The 21,556-nt window shown below is 34.8% G+C and overlaps 1 protein-coding gene across 1 annotated transcript; it reads left to right on the forward strand.

The window, feature by feature from the left end:
* Window positions 1-162: 162 nt before the first annotated feature.
* Smp_198820 (hypothetical protein) lies at window positions 163-9,054 on the forward strand (the record flags this gene model as incomplete). The annotated part of the gene is made up of 5 exons (XM_018792789.1): window positions 163-240; window positions 3,657-3,835; window positions 7,186-7,492; window positions 7,526-7,675; window positions 8,980-9,054. 5 exons carry the CDS (start codon window positions 163-165, stop codon window positions 9,052-9,054), a joined length of 789 nt encoding a protein of 262 aa, XP_018644655.1.
* Between the last annotated feature and the right edge of the window lie 12,502 nt (window positions 9,055-21,556).

Consider the following 21,556-nt stretch of genomic DNA (forward strand, 5'->3'; position numbering starts at 1 on the left):
GGCTGGTTAATTGTATAATACAGGTTCCGGTACTTTTTGAGAAGAAGCATGAGAAGCCAAAACGACCCACTACCTAATAATCTTTCCGCTTAACAATAATGCTACGTTATATGATCCCGAAAGAATATATTCTCATATCCAGAGCTAAGTGTCACCATACCCATGGCTTTACTATTACTCAGATGGATGAATTTTATAAAAGCGGAGGCTACTCAGTCTAAAATGAAGCAATCATCTAAGGTAGTTTACAGACCGATAATTTCTGGCATAAACTGAGATAATGAACAACCGTAAAGATTGATATGCGTGATCAATAACAGCTACTCCCGGAGATTTGAAGCATGATTCAATTTGCTTCAAACTACAAGTACAACTTCCAACGCTTATTCTACTTTCAGAACAACACTCTTCCAGTTCTCTTTCCTGTCATAATATATTTGTTACTTCGGTTCATGTACCATAACCTGAAAATATTATTGTAGATACCCACCTGTAGGGAGAGTTTTCATAGTCTTGAAAATGTCGCAAGTATTCCGAGCTTGACAACGCTTTTACACGTGACATCCTAGTAATCGCAGTATGTCAACGCAGTCGAATCAGAAGTGAGGAATGGAGAGGTTTGAAGACACATTTGAAAGGTTTCTGATATATCGAGAACCGTTTATTCTAAGCGGGCTTATAGTTGTAAGAGATGCGTAGCAAAGCGTACTCACCCGTGATCAGGTGCAGATGCGTGACCAAGTACCTTCAACTAGATGTGTCCAGTAGAAGTAATGTAGTCAGTGTCAAATGTGGAAGACCTACGGAGCTGCTTTTTTAGGTTCATTTACTGCTACAGCCTTTTGCCTGGCGTAATGATCTTCTTGCCAGTTCATTCCTTAACGTTTTGCATTATCTATTGGTGGTGAATATAGTAGTCCTGTGACCAAATATAATTACTTTCCAAGGATAAATTTCAGGTCTATGAATTGTGAACTGCCACTAAGCTACCGAAAACATGATTGTAAAAATCGTCAATGACTTCACAACATATACTCTACGTCCCCAATTAGCACGGACTATTGATCATAAACACAGAAACCAAGAATTTGAATGTCACATAATTCAAAGTCATAATATATTCTTATTCAGTCCTCAACCCCCAGGTCTACGTTTGCGCCCGAACGTGCGCTAAAACACTACGAACTCTTATCCAGGTCTGTCTCTATCTACTGCTTGACTTTCGACATCAGTTTTGTGATTGTCGTCAGCTTTGAAAAAAATATGACTCATTTTCTTGTGTGTTGAAAATAATGTAGTACAGTTTCGAATTCAGCTCAGATTACCAAAATTCTAAGGAATCGTAACTCGTTATCCCAATATTCTTTACGTAACATTCTCAAACTCTGGATCCTAATCCTAACACCTTAACAATTACGTCCCAACACGCTGACAGCTTTTTTCACAATAATGTTACTGTGTAATCCATTAAAAGTGCGAAATATTGAAATCACAATTTCCACTAACAAGCTATCCCCAGTAGCGCTTTAATTCAAGTTAATACTTGACATTGAAAGTTCAATATTTGAGATAAGACCATGATTTATGAGGAGACCAGTGAAATCAAAGATGAAATATCTCAAATTTTAGCGCAAATCCATTCATATGGCTAAATAGCATTTCGATATTACATCTGATGTCAGTTAGTGACAAGGACTGAAATATTTCGATAAAGCTTCAGCTTCATATACCAGAATAACCGCTTCGAACCATTTTTACAATCTCTAACCAATTGTATTTGACACGACTGTTAAGTTCTACCTATTAACGCTTTACAAGTATTCCTAGTCTTGCAACAACTGTATGTGTACTGTCCTAAGCCAGTGGAAATAAACATATTCCAATGGTTTTTCCCACATCCAAGGCGTTTCTTGACTTGCTTAGTTATCCATGATGGATAGTTATTCAGTCTACGTGGTACTAGATATGGTATAAACGAGAACTCAACTGATTTGAACTTGCCCTCGAATATAGATCAGGCTTCTCCAATTGATGAGCTATTATCTACTGACCAATCCTTCTTAGTAGTGCACTTAGAAATAGCCGGTATGTTAGCTCTTCATATACTTGGGCGAGACAACCTGATCGTATATCATGTCACTAGCTCTAAACATGAATGACAAAACAGAGTGTTAGCTATTTACTAACGGTGGAAGTATATTTAGGTTGGCAATATCCGCAGCCGCACGAGAGATTACGAAGTCCAACAAGGAAGAACCTTGGTTTGCATCAAAAAGTGTGGGTTTCGATACATTCTGTACTATGCATGATCCATTACCGTTATCAGGAACCTACTATCAAGTAAGTTTAGAGATCCTACAGTGGCCATCCTAACCCAACTAATATCAGGCGCCTTAAAGTCTCCTAATATCAAGCATTTGCTATTTGCACTCCATAGCTGAGTGTGCTCTAAAATAAAGTCATCAGCTAAGCAGATTGGTCTGCGATAGATGACAGCCAGTATAAATGCATGACATCCGATGGTGAGCTCACAGCTTATGGCTTCAAAAGTCCCGCTATCATGGGATTCTCAAGCGAAGGAGCAGATATTTATATTATTGGCTATGTACAAAAAGAAGATTTTGTGACTCAGAATCAGTGTTCACCAATGACTTGTTAACTAAGTGGGTGATGCTAATAGTTTTTTTCCTTTCACCTATTTGTCTCCATAGAGTCGTCCATTTCCCACCGCTAAAACATCCACACCGGAACTATTAGGAACGGTGGTGGCTTTATCTGGTTCTTCAATTTTCACTGAAGATGCATGACTTTCCATGTCAATATTAAGTGGCACTTCAGTAGGCGTTAGTTTTAAGGGAGATTTCACTTTACTGTCAATTACGTATTGAACTACCTGGTTCTAGTTTCGATCCCGAGATTACCTCGGTCTGAGGTATGTGCTGTTTCTGATTATCGTTGGATTCTTCCGTTATTAAGTGAAAGTTAATTGTGTGAGCTTGCTGGGCTGTCGACTCGCATTTTTTTTTGTCCTTTTATCTGCTTCTCCACAACCAAGCTACCCTAGCAGCTGCTACCCTAGTACATAAAGTACCTTCTGAATAGACGCGAATCACAACACTGGCTTTTATTTGTCACTATAGGCTGACGATTTTGTATGGTTTAACCTTCAACGACCGTTATTAATAGTTATAATTTTAAAACAATCTTGCACAACAGTGCAGGATATTACAGCTTTTTGTTGCGGATTCTTCTCAGGATCATGAATTGTAACTTGACTCAAGTTCTCTGATGTTCTAAACTCCGCCTTCAGGCTTGGAAAGTTTTGTTTGGATCACAATAAGAAAGTTTTAGGTGACGTGTAAGATTTAAATGTAAGGTAATGGGAGGTGGCTTGGATGTTTCTGGTCGTCTCTAAATAATCCCGCTTTACGTAATGTGCCGTAGCCAGCGTCAGATGATTTATCATTTATAAGTAAAGCATAGATGCGAGAATAGATTAGTTGTGGTCACATTCGGAGATGATAAGTTGAATTAAATGAAGCTCTAAACTAGTTGTCCCATATTCACAGAACTCTACTAAACATCCATATTGAATGAGAAATGTGTTGTCAATAAATCAATACTTTCATGTCTTTCTATCGGATTTTAGTTTCAAGAATATGAAACCGGTTGGTCTATATTTATCCGTTCAATATGTATTACCATTGAAACCGTTCACCGATGTGTCTGATACTGCTGGTACGAGCTGGACATTTGAGACATTGACAACCCAATGTGTAAAGGCCATATCTATCGTTCTTGTATTTCAGGAGCCTTTGCAGACAACTAATGATCGGTAAATCTAGGAGTTTTCGTAATCGTTGTTTCTTCCTATATTATAACGACAGGGATGGTTTACTGCACAACTCATCCGACTTTCGATCGCTGGATCCCAGCTTGCGATTCTGAACCGCTTGCTTCGTACTATTCGGTTGAAAATTGTAGCTTCAAGTCATTATAACCCGTACGTAGTTAATAATAGTACTCAAGTTAAATAACTCATTCGTATTGCAACTAATAATGCTAACACTCATGATTGTCTTACTCCTGTCCCTACTATTAAGGTTGATAATCCTAATATATGGGACTGTACTAGCTTTTCGGATGTCATTCCACGCTGCCTCGGGGTGGGCTAAACTTACATGGCTGCCTAACTGTTTTTCTAGTTGTTCCTGAAATATATTCTTAGCTTGCCTATCACTAAGTAAAAGCCTAAGAGGCTTCCTTGAAGCGTCTTTTCTACGTCCAGTAAGACGCAGACATACGTGCACGCACTAGAGCATGATCTGAATCTAAACATGTGCTCCAGAATGAGCGACAGTCTTCTATCGAACCCATTCATCGGTGGCTGGTAGTGATGTGATCTAGTTGAGTCCAACGTTGGGATAAATTCGGGGGTCGTCATGTCGAAAGATATTTTTCCTTATGCTTAAAGTTAGTATTTGCAAGGAACAGGCGGTTATCTGAGCATAGCTGCAACAGACGGTCACCATTATCTGTTCTTTTAGCCACGACAACAGAAGATCCACCCAGATGTCTTTCCCTTTCGCTTAGTTTACCTACTTGAGCATTGAAGTCACCAGCCACTATTACGACATCAGAGCTCCTAGCTTTTCGGAGAAGGTCGGAAAGCTTTCTGTAAAACTCATCTTTTACATCATCTGAGGTGCAGTCAGTTGAAGAGTGGGCAGAGACGACGAAGAAGCAACGACGAGTGTCCCTATCTTTCCGAGTCCTTACTGTCCCGTTTAGTCGGACAACGCACAGATGACTGTCTACTGTCCAGTCCAAAAGAGCTAGTTCTGCCCTAGGACTCAATGCTATACCTACATCAGCGAGGCCACAGAGACCAGCATCATTGCTTCCAGATACACGAAGCGTGAATCGAGTTGGTTCTTTTTTTGACGTGGTGAGGTCAAATGAATGACGGTACTCGGATCTTGTATGCACTTTTCGGAGATGCAGCACATATTGGTGGTGCGAGATTCTAAAGTTTTAGCTAAGAAGCCTGTTGTCTTATTTAGCACAATGTTTGTACGTTTAAAGTTCCTAGATGTAGTTTAGGGCGTGGTTTCAGGAGACTAGAAATAACGCTCCGCGTACTTGAATCGTTTGCCCTGGCGGTGAGATGTGATAAAGGATGTGAGAAGTGTTAGTCGTAGAGATAAGAGAGTTATTAGGAGGTGTAGGGAGGATTTGAATGTGACCAACTTGGTCTCGTGTGTTGTTACGGGTATGAAGGCTAGTATTACTTCCCGGCTGCCCACACAGTGAAGGGTATTTCTTGAGGAACCTGAAAAGGAAGTTGGATTAGTGTTTGTCTTAACTACCTGGGAGCGTGACTGCAGAACCCAAGAGACAACTGATTGGGGACGGTCGCGCACAGCCTTTTTGTGAGAGGTTTTTGACGTGTTAGCTACGTCCTTCAAAGGGCCTTACCTCCGGCGACGGAAATCCGTGTGATAAGGTGAGGTGTGACATTTTTACGGTCGACCTTTTCCAACCCCTTCCTTGTGAGAAGACAGCATGGCTGCAGATGTCGGTTGTTTTAGGGAAACATCTTACTGCTGTCACACCCCTCTACAGTCAGCAGTACGACTTCGCGCTCAGACTTTTAGTTGCTGGTTTTAGTTTTACCGTTCTCCAATCGACCTACCTGGCATGGTAGAACCTACAGGAACATATGTTCCAGCCAATATAGCTCGACTGGGTCGTGACGATAGGCAAGCTTGACCACCACGTCAAGGTAGCAGCTACGGTCGAGTGGCAGTATCGAGCAACAATGTTCCTCCCTATTACCATCAACAGGATAAACCATCACGTCAGAACTCCAGTTACGGTCGTAATCTAAACGTCGATTCTAAATATTCTACTGGAATGCTCTTAGTGCTCAAGAAACAACATTAGCCTAGAAACGTTAAGCATCTGTAGCTCTAAACTGGTGGTGACCAAAGTTCAATAACTTGATTACTAATTTTCATCAGAAGCTATCTGTAAGAAGAAGTTTGTTGTTGGTGACATTATTTTGTTTTGTTAGTTAATGGTTTTGAAGTTGCTTAAATGTATGAATTAAGTACTCCTAAAACAAGATAACTGAACTATTTTACTGGTAAATCCGACCAGTGTCCCATATTTTTCAGCTTAATACTGTAACCATTAGTAAATAAAATACATGAAACCTTGTCAGTCGTGCCAAAATATGGCAAGGCTCGATTTTAATTGTCCAGTCTCACGTTTACAACTTTATTGTTTAGATTAGTACTTCAAGCTAACTACGGAATTGGACAAAATCGTTGGGCCTAGATTTAAGGTTTGTTTTCTGTTTCAGGAACTCCACACTTTTTCAGTTTGTGAGCACTTTGGATTTTCCAAATATCCAGTGAAATGTATAAAAAAATTTTGTATCAGTTTACTTCGATGGGGCTTTCTAAGCCAACTTTACTTTTAGGTTGTTTCTAACGATAGGAAGGCTCTTCAGAAATTGTTGTGGCTAGGTATTGATAACATTAAGGTTACGGTCTTGAACATCCGAAGATGTACTTTGAAATTCATTCCATTTTTTATGCGCGATCTTCTTATTCATGATCTAAACGTCAATTTCGCTCCGCTGATTCACGGCATTGATTCAGACTTGTTAATAAAACCGAAACTACCTTATCCTGATTAGTATTATAAATAATGACATGTTCATGTACTGCTTTGTAAACCTATAACAAACTAGTAACCTAAAATTTCCGCTCTGATGTATCTTAACTCAAAGAATGCTTAAAAAGCGTTTTAGATCCATTGTACTTCAAGTCAGTTGATAAATATAGCATATATCATACAAGACAGATTTTAGCCTAGACCAAGGACTCAACTGTGTAATTGATCTCTATGCTGTGGTCACTTCAATATTTTCAATCAAAAAAAAGTTCAGAACGAGTCTCCTAGCAAAACAATTTCATTATTCTGGTATCTTGTTTTCATACTAGTTGTTTTGTTTGCAAGAATAAATCAATTTTACTTAACATGATTCTTGCACTCTTTTCAGGTAGATTTTCGACAATTATACTTAAAAATTTAAAGCACTTCCATCAACACTCGAAGCTGTACACACGTTGATCGCCAATGTATGTTAGAATTTTACTGTAACTTTTTGAATAGGTTATCGTTTATTGGTACAGACTGGACATTGTCTCTGTTACATGCTGGTTCTTATCTGAACATTGATGATATTTTGGCATCTAATGAACGCACGTCATGTCGCGTTCGTGTATTACTTCCATCTCTGGCACCACTGCTACTTTCAGATGTCAAAGATAAAATACATAGTGAAGGCATTGATGATGGTTACAAAGCGTCAGATGACGTTCCAGTAGGAAAAAACATTGAGCTACCAGTTTGGCTAGCTATCGCTGTTGGTAGCGGTAGAAGACAAATACTGAGCATCGACGTACCTCCAATTTACCGGGTATGGCAGTTACTTTTTGTTTGTAACACTTAGAATGCCTTTACCGAAGTATTCGAAGCAGATCCTTGTGTAGTTGACCTCAAAAGAAAAGGGTCTATGTATTATATGTTATTATGCAACTTATTGATGTCGGGTCATGTTAGAGTCCCACAAATTGTTGCTACTGGCACTAAGGTTTTTCAAGTAAGTCACTTTATATTTGTAAAAGTGTACCTTATTTGAACGAATAAATGACCGTGACGAAGGTGTATAAAAATAAAATTTCGCACCAAAGCCAATAGTTTGGCTTTCTTTGCTTCACAGTAGTGAAAAACGAAACTTAATAAACATGTAGTAATATTGAAGGAATTAAAATATGACTCGGAAAGAGAATAAACAATGAAGAACAAAAATGGCTTTAAACAATCATTTAGTATTCTGAAAGGAATTGGCAGTTTGTACGTAAGAATGCACTGTTACAAAAAATAACTAAAATATGATTTTTGAGTACATGGTTCGAAAAGATTTGTGTTCTCTTAGCTAGATGGCTTATTTTTTAAAATCATTTTGGTTCTGAACATAATCATCAAAGCCATCAAAAGCATCTACATAAGCTACATCTCTCTATCGCTTACGATTCAGAAAACTATTTCACCTTTTTGTAGTCGTGCTAAAAACAAAATCTAGATTCTCGTTATCAATATGCCTAAGTACTTCTACAGCACATCGTTTTGAATTGTGTATGGTTCCCAATCAATTTTTCAGGTTGTACTGATGATATCCTATGAAGTCTACTAAAACAAATTTAGTTAGTTTTACATGAATCAGGAACTCTAGATGTCCTTATTGTGCTCGTTTCGGTACCTACATTTGGTTGTATGCGTTTTTCATTAGCTCTCTTACCCATAGTCTTACTCTTTATTAGCTCTTGTGCTTTGGTATAATCAATATTAGTGCCGTGTAATTATTTAAATTTGATGAGATTTTAAAGGGATAGTTTGTATCGATCCCCTACATATTGATCGCCTTTTCTATATCTACTTGTCCTCAGACTTGATAGAAAAATATGTAGAGCTTTACTCAGATAAAACTCTAACGCTTTTTAAATAAATGATTTCAAAACTACGCCAGTGTTTCTTAGATAATTTTAGTGATCCATAGGAAATTATTTCTATTCAGAAGCAGTTAAAAGAAACTAGAACCGTAATTGTTGAATTTTTATTTAAATTTACCTAGAAAAAGTAAAGAAAATCGGTTTTCCTTAACAATATCTTAATATTCCTCAATTTCGTTACTGAGCATAGGGGTACCTTTGTAGTTAAAACACTTGACTTTCAGCCATTGGGTTTCAGCTTAAAGCCCTGCCCTACTTAATTTTTTAAAGTAGGATTGTGTTACTAGCCCTAATACAATACGTGTTCCTAGGTAATATATTATAACCAAGTTATCACTATGACTTCTATAACAGCTACACATTTATGTATATTTTTTATCTCAATCATCATTAGTCACGATTAAAGATGATTATGGATGCCTCACTCAACGCTTCTCGACAGGATACTTTGTCATCTACATCTAAGTAAGTTCTAGTATTTAAAATATTTTTAAATGTTAAAGATAGTAGAAAATTTCAGATCATGTCAAACGTTTCAAAATAATTATATTAGAATCTACTATACTCTACACTACATAAACGCATGGTCAGCAAACATGGTTATAGCCAGAACTATTTACGATTGGTCCTTAAGTCGATAAATAATCCAATAAATCTAAAGGTTTGGTCGAAATACACTTGCTTTAATAAATACGAAGCATATATTCGGTGATTAAGACTGAATAAACATTCTTTTGAATCTTTTATCATAGATACAGAAGACTCCTAAGAATTCTGTTATTTATTTTTCAACTGTCCTTGGGTGTCATCCACTCGAATTTATATAAATCATACTACATTTTGTATGGTGGTTTGGTGGTATTTTTAACTAACTTGTTGCTAGAAGACTCCCTCTATTGTGGATTTATAGAGCAAATCATTTACATATAAAGTTAGAATTGGAATTCATAGTTCATCATGTCATGAAAAACGGTATCAAATCCATCTACATCCTGGTTTTGACTGATGGCCACAGTAATGAAGTCATTAGAGTAATTTGACATTCAATTCAGTCAGTCACAACGTAGAACTTCGTACGTACGTACATCAGTTCGAGTTGCCATACCACATTAACACAGATGCAGTTGTCGATTCAAATCCCATAGTGGTAGAGGTAGTAAGAGTATTTGGTAGAACACAAAGAGTGGATGCACCTTCGCCATTGCAAACGATTTTGAGCCATGTCATTCAAGGTCTCTAACCATCGGTTGCTATCATCTCGCTAATCCCAACCAGGTAGTCTACACCTACCAACATGGCTCAGTCCAATTGTCAGTGACTTCATGTATTTGTGCCACGTTTTGGTCTGGCTGCCCCTAGCTTTCTTCCAACCTACTCCTACACTATAAAACATCGCAGGTCGGGGCATTCAGTGGTTGGGCATACGTAACACGTGTTCCAGCCATCTCAACTGATGAAGTTTCACTACTTCATCAATCGATTTGCCATCCTTACCTAATATCCGTTTCCTAACAACCGCATTACTTACTCGGTGGTCCCAGGATATACGAGCAATGCTTTGAACATACCTATGATCGAATACTAGCAGCCTACGAATATCCTCTACTGTTATCGGCCATATTTCACTGCCACAAAGTAGGACAGAACGAACAAATTTGTAGTAAGTAAAACTAATTTACCTTCAAAAGTATTATTTACTGTGTGTTTTATAACTTTCTCTTGTCATATACAAGAAGTGTCTTGAAGTTTGCAGAACTGCACTACCTGTAACAAACTGTTTATCACTAACTGAGTTCACTGTACGACAGTGTCCACATTTTTAATTTCACTTATGATATTGTGCGACAGTCATTCTTTGTCAACATTTGATCCTTTGAGTGAAACAGCTATACCTATTAATTTTCAATGGTTCTCTAGCCGTCAGTTTTCCGGTTTTAATTAAGTCCAGATTGTGTGAGATTTCTGTAAATCAACTTTACCGATTAATAAACAAATTTGTATTTTCTAGGTCTTCACGTCCCTGTGCTTTATACAGAGCAGCATTTTTATAAAGATTAGAAATGAGTTAATTTGGTCTAGGTTACCAGAGTTGAAAGAATGAATTTTTTAAAAAGAAGATTGGTTTTAAGATATTCCATGACCATATTGAAATTAAACTTTTGTTTGTTCGCGTTTTTTCTGGATCATAATAAGTTTTTATTGAAGTAAATACCTTAATTTGCATAACTGGTTGTTACTTCACTGTATATTCATTTCATTTTCAAAAAAATCGTTCGCTCATTTCCTCGTTTATCAACTAATCAATCGACAAATTTAGGTTCGACTCCTTGGAAATGGCTTTATTTCGGATAGGTCAAACAGACAGATTACAATTCGAACGTTGGATTTCACGCCATCATGAAAAGATTGAAGCTCTAAGAACAGTTCGTCATGTACTTGTGAAATAGAATCAATGGATTTATTTATTGTTCAAAACTTATTTCATCTAAAGAAAGAAGATTCTTGTAGCTCTTAGTCTTACGATTTTTGTATGCTCTTGTTACGCAATTAATTATGAAACAATTTTTTCGAAATTTATCAAATTTAACTATTTTTAAGATAGTGTGGATCTTTGTAACTACTATTTGTAATGAATAGTGTACAAATAAAGCTTTTTTCAAGTTTCGAATTGTGGAGAATATTTTATTCATGATGAGATGTTTTTCTACCATTTATGTCTCATGATAATGGAAATAGTTTCAATCTATCCGGGAATAATTTTGTTCAAAGTCGGCCACTTGTTTCTCTTTTAGATGTAATAACAGCTGTTCAAAAAAAATTCAAATGATATTTTGAATTTAATTGAACAGTGTTTTATTAGCTTAGATATTCCACATCTAACCAGGAAATCACGTGTTTACGTTTGAATACACATATCTACCGTGAACCAAACTACTTGAATTCGTGGAAGGCTTCTAGGTCTCATTTTTTCTTGATTCCGTTCGAAACAGAACTGCTAGTGTCGTGAATTATATTTCTAGGCATACATCACTAATACATATCTTAACACTTGAGAAATCAATAGTTCTCTACAAAAAATTATATTAGCATTTTCGACTATTCTGATCTAGGGTTGGATTGAGAAACATTTTCTTAGGCTTATGAATTATAAATATCATCAAATATTTCTACCTAATTCAGAATTACTGTTCATTTCATCTAGTGATTAACTAGATTTTGGAAATAGTAAACGGCTTTCACAAATAATCGGGATGCGCAACTATGAGATGGTGGGGAAGATTTGTAGCTCAGGTGGATGATTTTGATCGAGTTTTGTTCTCTGAGCTAGATGGTTCGGTCATGGAGCTTTCACCGTTCTTCTGAACGACACCATCAATGGACTTATGTCCTATATTTTATACGAAGTTTAAGTCAAAGATGCGATTATAAAAATCACTAAACATCTAGCTGCGCTGAGATTTGATAATTTCAAAAGGTAGGGCCATCTGGCACTGTGTAAGTGATAATACCACTATTCGTCTGAAATGAATACATTAGATTATTTCAAATACATTTTTGTCTTGATGAAAATATATACTTATTAATAAGTTCAGATTTTTATATAGTATAAAGTCGGGTAATCTCCCAAAAGTAAGTACTGGATTTCGACTCAGGTGCTGCTTGGTTTCTTACTCGCTCGATGACCTGGGTGTTCTTTGTTCAATAACTGACGGAGTCATGATCAACTAAAGGATCCACAGCCAGAGAAACCAATGCTAAATTCTCAACTTCCATAAACAGTTTTTTTTGGTTTATTTCTAATTAAACGAAATCTAGCTACTGTGACAACTTGAATCGACTTGGTGCTTTACGTAGAAGCCAGATAGAAAATAATCATTTATTTAACAATTTCATTTTAGTACATCAAATACCTTCCTCTTTGTATGAAATAATATTGCAAATTTTGCTAGAAGTTTAGGTTGTTAACATTGTTTTACGGTTGTCACATGTCGGGATAATTTATGCTTCTTGTTCATACCATAGTACTTCACTATAACCAATATAGCTTTATATATTAGCCTGAGTTTTGGGAATTATGCTTTGTAGTCTTGGGAGTTGACTGGGTTATATCCGTCAATTTTATAAGGTCCCCACTCAGTCAAGTAAGCCGACATGTCAGTATATTATCTTGGGTACTGTTTTCAGTGAAACGTTACTGAACAAGAACAAATAATTGGTTAATTGAGATTGTAATAAGTATTTATAGACGTAAGTCTAGACGTCACTTTAATATACTATCAAGATTTCTCTCTTTTCAGTTTAATAATGTGTAGGAGTGTAAGTAATTTAACAATGAAAAAGGCTAATCTTATTGTCTGATTTATGTATGTTGTGGTAAATTAATTAACTGTTAATTTGGTGAAATAAATTTCTGCTTACTAATTAGCTGGACACTAAAAGGTATGAAGTTAGTCAAGTAGACTGCACCTCAGTTAATTATATCTTTCGAGATCCTCTAAATCTGTCTCATGTATGCAATCACAATATTTCAACAGTTGAAACCTGCTTTTTAATCAAGTGGAGGTATGCCTCGTTCAGTGAAACATTAAATCTATGTGTATTTGTACTAAGATCTATTGAAAATGACAAACTAATCTTGGAATTTATTTAGTATGACTCAATGTTATGTGAATCATGTATCTATTCAGCTAGTAATCCGTAGATCAGATCCCTAACTCAACTAAGGTTGAAGACGAACAAATGGTACTTGATGCGCACTATGAATACACTTCATTTGTATGTGTAGGCCAAAAGAAGGGTTAACACTGTCTTCGTTAAGATTTTGCACAATCTAGACTTAATTTTCATTTCTGATCCAGTCTGGGGAAATGTTGAAAATCAAAAACTACTGGACATCTCTTTCGTCCTAGTTTGAGATTTTTTCTGTACTGCGTACCTACACTAGATCAAACCTTGGACATATATGTTTCACAGTTAGCGCGATACTTATCAGTCAATTGATAAGAGTCATACAGTTTATAACGTCATCCACTTTGCAATACAGCGGTACCTTTGTCTAGTTTCATTAGTTGGTTAGTGACGTAATTGATTATAGAATGTGTAAAGGTTAACTATGAATATTAGAGACCGATAAAAAATGTATTTTTGTGGAAGCCCCAACGCTTCCTTTGTCTCATTCTTCGTTGTTAGATCTTGAGATTTAATAATCCTCCTGATTATAACTCTTATGTCGATTGACATTGATGTTACCGAACCGGGCTTGTAAACGTACAAGATCCAACCATAGGAGAACTAAGAATAGGAGGTCAACCACCTCTTTTCGATCAGGTTTCCTTAGAGTTTTTTAACTAACACTTCCAACTTTCAATAACCAAAGTAAAGTTTGAATCACCAAACTCCAACCTGTAAACTCTAACGTTAACAGTATCAGAATCCTAACCGATTATGATGAAGACCCATGCTATGAACAATGATTAACAAGGCAAACGCTCTACTGAAATCTTCGAGAACCAAAAAAGTAACTTGAAATTATAGTTAAAAGTATGTTTTCCATAAATGTGCTGGCTATTCAGGAAACAAATAATACACTATAAGTATCATTACCAAGGTCGGACATAATCATTTCAAAAAACTGAGCATCGTGTAGATTGTAATTAATAAAAATAATATATTTTTCTATTCTTTGGGATATTACAAATATATTATTTCTATTAAAATAACTCATTAAATAGAAACGGGGTGACAATATTATAAAATTTGCAGAATCATTAGAAAGCTAGCACACTAAAACATTAGCAACTGAATAAAACTGAACGGAACAACAAAAAACTGGCTATCCACAAGATATCGTCAAGAAATATTTATCGAATCGACTGTCGAATAGGAAATTAACCCTTAAAAATCATCAAATGTATAATTTTGCCCCACATGAAAAATTTCGCAGAAATCACAATCAGGTTATAAGGCCGCGATGAATATTTGTTGCCCGTAAGCCAATAAACTCGTTGCACTCAATTTTATGTAAACCAGAAGACATAACAAAGAACGGAAATAGGTCGGAAATCATCTATTCATTAAACTTCAGCAAATTTCTATAAAAATTCCATAGGAGAAAGTGGCTCTCCTCTCCTCTAACGTTTACATCAATACCAGTTAGCTGTCGCACGCCACAACACAGCTTCACTTATATCAAGTCATTTGTACGTCTGTGGACATAAATTCGATTGAGAAAACGCCGGAATATTAGAAAGACGGAACATGAAGAAAGCTAGCGGATTTTTAAAAGCCTGGTATTCCAGTCAACCATCGATTATTAAATATATCGAAACTAACTAAATCTGTCGGCCATTAAGAAAAAAGACTGACGACTTCGTGATCAGAAACGAGGTCAGGAGAGAAAACAGTAAAAACGAAATAGCAAACAACAGTGGTATTATTATTATTATTATTAATGGCTTTATTCAATATTATATTTTGGTACAATATAGAATTGTCAGCACGCGGTATTTCAACAAGTTTTTTATTTACCAAAAAGAAAAGTAATGAAAAAAAGGTTAAAAAAAATCTGAGTCTGTACAAATTATCGAATTTGGGAAGTGCTTAAGAATACAGGTTATTTACCAGGTTAACTCTAACAATCTGTTCGTCACAGAGTATATTTCCTAGGTAAAGTATTACAGAACTTTTATAACTTTATTTGCGTGCATGAATTTTAATGTATGGACAAAAATGAACCAGGTCGACAGAACATGCTGCTGGCCAGTTGGAGAGAAATTCAAATAACTCATTCTTCACAGAAGTTCGCTTTGATGATGTTATCCAGAAAGAATGTGAGAGATTTAAAATTAAACCATTCAGGTTAGAGGGAACAACACTTCTAAAACCTTCATTCTGAGCTGTGAGTCTTCTCCATCATAATTTTATTTATAGAATACGACTTAATCTTATAAATAGTGTGCACATGCGACTTCAAACTGCGAGGTCATGTAAGTTCTTGTATTAATCCTGTAAAATTTGCACTCAACTCTTTTGTTCGAGGTAGATGTTATTTGGACGGTTATGATACTTAAGCAGTATGTATCTTATATTTACCATATTGTTTCTGTTCTCCTTACAATACATCGTCAATTATTTTTCATTATGGATATGATTCATCATAATTATATCAACTAACCTAATAACTTGGAACCAGTAAACCTCATTATTGACTTATCTTTTAAATAAACTTATTAAAACAATAACTCTTTAACATAACATATTCGTTACAGCTAGCCTTTCGAAATCGCAATATTTATTCTGAGTGATTGTAACCAAATCGCCTTTATTTAGTCCTCAGTCTTACTGCCTTTAACCATTGCAGTTCCTCGATCCTACAGCTTATACTGAAAAACGGGAACCACTAAAATTCCAACGACCCAAAGTGGGAACACGAAAGACTGGTGCAATGGAGATTTATTGACTACTCAAAAACACTTATCTAAACAAGTACCAAAATCATACCATACTTATACCAAAATACAATCATTTATACATCAAATTTTACACATACATTATACTAACACAAGTGAAAATACATAGGGCTTAATAAATATGTTTCACCTGAATTGATACAGGGAATAGAATTGTCACATTGAACAAAGTTCACACTTGTCACGTTGACTGAAATTCAAAATGAATTAATTCCAAAAATGTTGACCTACATAATGTCATATTTTTACCCCGTCATATGAGTAATGTTTAAATGTGTTTTTACAGTTCACGAATAATCTTGTTTTGTAATTTGGTCTGAGGAGTATATTCAAACAAATTATGATTTTATAATCTTAAACTGCAAAAATATTTCACATTAAAGGACTGTTTCATCGATTCAGCAAAATCTCTTTATTGAGATAACAGGAAATTATTTGAAGGGACTGGATACAAAAGGTAGAAATGTAAGTTAATACTTGTAAACATTGTTACTCAGATAAAGAATATAACCATAATAATATAATGACATAAGGTTAAAATGAAAATAAGTATAAAGAAAGGAAAGAACTATGCTTCTAAATAGCTAACCTAATTAAGTATTGAATCACCGAAAACTGTACTTTTCTTTGGAATGGGTTAATTGTGGCTTGGAGCACATATCTTAGAGTAATGTATCAAAATACAAATAAGGTTATACGACTAAATAAATTGTTGCAACCAAATTTTATACATAAATGCAGATTATGGGAAAATGGTAGTAGAAAAAGTTTATCATACTAAAAATAAACAATTATGTACACCTTAGAAAATCTTGAAAAATGAGTGGACTTAAAAAATTTTGATAAATTCCTAAATCAAGCTGCTATCTCCGTCAATTTTTTTTTCAAAATGTGCTTGTGTATACTTTAATGAGTCCGAAGTCTCACGATAACATAACAGAACTACTTACTGTAAGATCAATTGGAAAGCTAGTGCTTTTAACAAAGTGATTGATAATTTGAATATTGTGGGTTGAAGTGAATCCATTTCATTTCGTGTGTTCCAAATCTTACGCATCCTCACTGATTTGTATAAGTAAATAAAATTTTTCATAAATCGGTTATTGTAAGTAAAATGCATAAAGTCATCTAGTTCACTGGTGAGAAATAACAATTACTTTCCAGATTTATACAAATTCAATTTATGGGCGAACGGAATAAGTGAGATAGACTATGATGCTATCGAGTATAAAAGTTATATACAAACTGTTATAACTATGGTAGATAAAATGATAAGAGTGATAATGATTACCAAAAACAATCCTAAAGTAATGATAATAATGGTGACAATAATCATAATAATAACAATAGTTGGGGAGTAAATTAGAAAACACAAGTACTTATATGACCTAATTCATAAGTGGTCAGACACTTTTATGAATGATATTGAAATAATAAGGAGTAGAAAGGTGTCATTATTTTGTTCATTTATCACTCGAAGAGCAGTACCAAGATTTACTGAATAACCTGTGTGACTGAAAGACATATATTAGGCACAGATCGACCAGTAAATCCTGGTACTGTCTTCGAAGTGATAAGTGAGCAGAATAATAGTTTACTTCTAAGTTAAGCAGAAACAGCCTTATCTGACGTACGAGCCATAAGTTATGCAAACAAAAAAATGTTACTACTCACCTGCTACTCTTATGGTGGCCAAATTATAGATACTATCCTTTTCTCCTTTCTTCCACTGTTTTAAAAATATTCGAAAAAAATTCATTTCGTTTATCTAACTTAGAACGCTTACGAAAGTTCCTCATCTTTTATTTAGTCACAATAACTTGTTCATCGTTCATTTAAGTAACATTTTCATTTATAACTTATGGTTATCATGATTAATCTTATTATTTTAACATTATTTTATAAAATATTTAACCTCTTATCACTTTAGTCATTCAAGTTCTTTCAAGTAATTGGGTATTTTTTGTTCTGGCCTTACAAAAGCTCATCAAGAGGACTAATCGCATTAGACTTAAATATCCCATATCGAATAAAATTCATCAACTTTATCCAGGATTTTCAAAACAATGTATCGGAGAAATTCCACAAGATTCTGTTGAATCCACTGATAAAAGAAAAATAAAATTCTTTCAATTAAGTTCGATAAATTAACGTATGGTCTATAAAGGGTGGAACTGAATAACATGAAACTGAAACTCATTCACTTATATTTAAATTTCAAATGACAAAAATAAGTATCGGTAAGTTTGATACAGCGATTCAATCTGAAAATATATCTGACCAGTAGAAGGATTTCCATCCGGTGAATCTGGACAAGAAGGGTTATCTATGACCAAATTATTTAATATCGATGACTAAATATATGTTCAAGTGTCTCCATTAAAAACACAATTCATTATTTAGCTAAGAAAACATCGATTTTAAATAATTAAATGACATCAATATTGATAAATACAACTTTTGACTTCTAACAGAGAAACATATCATTAACATGCACAGAGAAATTTTAAAATATTAATCGACCAACAACTTAGCACTCAATAATTTAAGTAACTGAGGGTTTCGTTGATCTATATTAACAGCCAAGTAAAGATACATGAACAGAATGTTCCATCTAAATCCATGTTATCAACTAATTGTTTATCTTATCACGTGGTTCTCAAGTGGTTAGCGTAGATGCTAGGACCTGTCCGTCTACAGATAACTGTATATACAATGTAAGACAATTTTTCACTTTAAGATCTTAAGCACCTAAATATATCTTGTAAGTAAATGATTTACTTTTATGTAACATTATTTACCAAAACACATTTTGACACTAAAGACATTATGTGCCAATGTTGTAACATTTAACGCCTACTAGTATCTAATTTCAAACAAGTAATAGTACGTATTAGAAGGACGTTCAGTCTTAATTCGACAATATCTTATACCGTCAAATAGTTAATGTAGTAATGAGGAGTCCATTTTGTCCTGTTATAGCATCTATTTTCACGGTTAATGTTGAAAAGACAGAGCTTAAGAAAGCAACTGATGAAATGATGGATTGTTTTTGGCATACTAACATCACGCTTATTCTGTGTAACTGTGGTCATTATTTAATCCATTTTTTAAAACTGTCATTTAAGGTACATTAAAGCAAAAAACTTACTAAGGAATTCTAAAAGAACAATAATTTCCACTTCTTTTGATATCATTATACAGCGGAAGGCATATGACACTATTTCATTTCCGGTCTATAGGAGTAGTATATAGGAGGGTTCGCACTCCAACTTAAGTAGTTTTAACCTATTCAGTTAGAAGAACGTATTACGGGAAAACGTTTGCTACTAACAAACCGGAAGATTCGGCGAACTTCGAAAAGCGCCTTTAAAACAACTAATACTTATAAAAGTTCATTGATAAATAAATAAAAACTGAAGACCAAACATTGGAAAAATTTATAATCAGTATGAACTTACTTTTATTCACATATTTAAAAGTGATTATCATGTTGGGACAATCAATTAATGGCTAAGCATTACATTAACTAAAACTTTATTCTTCAGTTAAATAAATAATCTAACAGAAAACAATGTGTACACTAAATTAATCATAGGTTGACAGCTGACGCATACATTTTACCATCAACTGGGTATAAACTTATATTTACTTATAAAAGCAATCATTTTCAACAGAACAGTAGACAAGCTTACTTTACAGGCTTTAGAATATGTTCTAGAAAGCCTTCGTTCAAGAACAATTAAATGTTTGTGAGCATAACTTCTGGATATTCTCGGAATATATAACATCATATAGATATCTTAAAATCTTTATAACTACTTAATAACAATGCCCTATCCTTTGAAATCAAATGAGTTTGTTTCTGTCAATAATCTGTAAACTGATTTATGCTTTCAGAAACAATAGTGTTCTCAACTTTTTTTCTTATCTTAGTAGTATAACTTTTCCCGACCGTTGCTGCTGCCTTGACGTGGTGGTCGGGCTTGCCTATCGTGATGAATCAATCGAGCTATACTGGCTAGAACAATTGTTCCTCAAGGTCCTACCATGCCAGGCAGGTCAGTTGAAGAGCGGTAAGACTAAAAGCAGCAATCCCAATGTCCGAAGGCGAAGTCATACTGCTGACAGTACAGAGGTGTGACAGCAGTAAGGTGTTTCCTTCAGACAACCAGCATAACAGCGATACTGCCTTCCCACAAGGAGGGGTGGGGTTAGAAAAGGTCGACCCTAAGAATGCACACCTCGCCTTATCCCACGGATATCCGTCTCCAGCGGTAAGGTCTCAACAAGTACGGATCTAACACAAAAACTACCACAAAAGGGGTCGTGTGTGACCGATCTCAATCAGTTGTCCCTTGGGCACTGCGGTCACGCTCTCAGGTCATTAAGACCACTCTTAACCCAATTTCCTTTTCAGGTACCTCTAGAAAAACCCTTCCACGGTGTGGGCAACCGGGAAGTGATGACCGGTCTCATACCTCTAACAGCACTGAAGACTGATTATAACTTTTGTATGGTTAAATCATATATTTCAAATATTTCTGCCATTTTTCCTATTCTATTAGATTATTTTCTTTTTATCTTCTTCTACTTCATAATTTTAGCTTTAACTAAATAGACTTTAATCGGCTTAAGTTTGATCTGTTCATTATATAACCATTAACTTTTAGTATGATAGACTTTTTCTATTATCAATGTTTCACAATTTAATTTTGTGTATAGTATTTGGTCGCGTCATTTTATTCAATTCTTCAGCTTTATTTGTACCGTCATAAATTATGTTGCGATGTGTCCTTATATTAAATCATAACTAAATTCATTTATATAAGCATTTTCAACTCAATTTTGTAATTGAGACGTTGAAGCATGGTGAGCAGCTGGTGCGAACCTAACGACGTTAATTGAATTTATATTATTCTGTGTAAATAGTTCTTACACTATATCAAGTTGTTTATAATTCATGAACAGTAAGTGATGTGGCAGCAATAATGGGTTAAAATATATCATCTTATTAGGATAGCATAAAACCATAGATTGATTACATGATGAAAATGCGTCAGTAACACATAAATTAATGGACTAGAAAAGGGCTTTTCAAGTTCTATTTGGTCATTTCTTTGAATATTCCTAACATTTAATTAATGTCATCTACACTGACTACTTTAGCGTCTCTCATCAAACGATAGTCAATCCATATCCGTCTGCTTTTGAGATACTTTTAAAATTCTTCAGTATATTGAATTTTATTTTCTCATTGAAAAAAAGCACATTTTAAACATCCTTGAAATGAGACAAATGTTATGCTACTCTTTTTAATGTGTTTAGTTTTATTAAACTAAAAGAAATTTTAAGTTGTTGAAATGGAAACTGACACAAAATTGTAAGTAACGGTGTGTAACTTAGTTTTAAACAATCATGATGAATTGTTTTATAACCTAAGTGAAAAGTATTCAGCATGATCACTCACTCTTGATAATAATATTTTTTCCATGTAATTTA

Source organism: Schistosoma mansoni (genome assembly GCF_000237925.1).
Source record: "Schistosoma mansoni, WGS project CABG00000000 data, supercontig 0111, strain Puerto Rico, whole genome shotgun sequence".
Classification (NCBI taxonomy): Eukaryota; Metazoa; Platyhelminthes; class Trematoda; order Strigeidida; family Schistosomatidae; genus Schistosoma; species Schistosoma mansoni.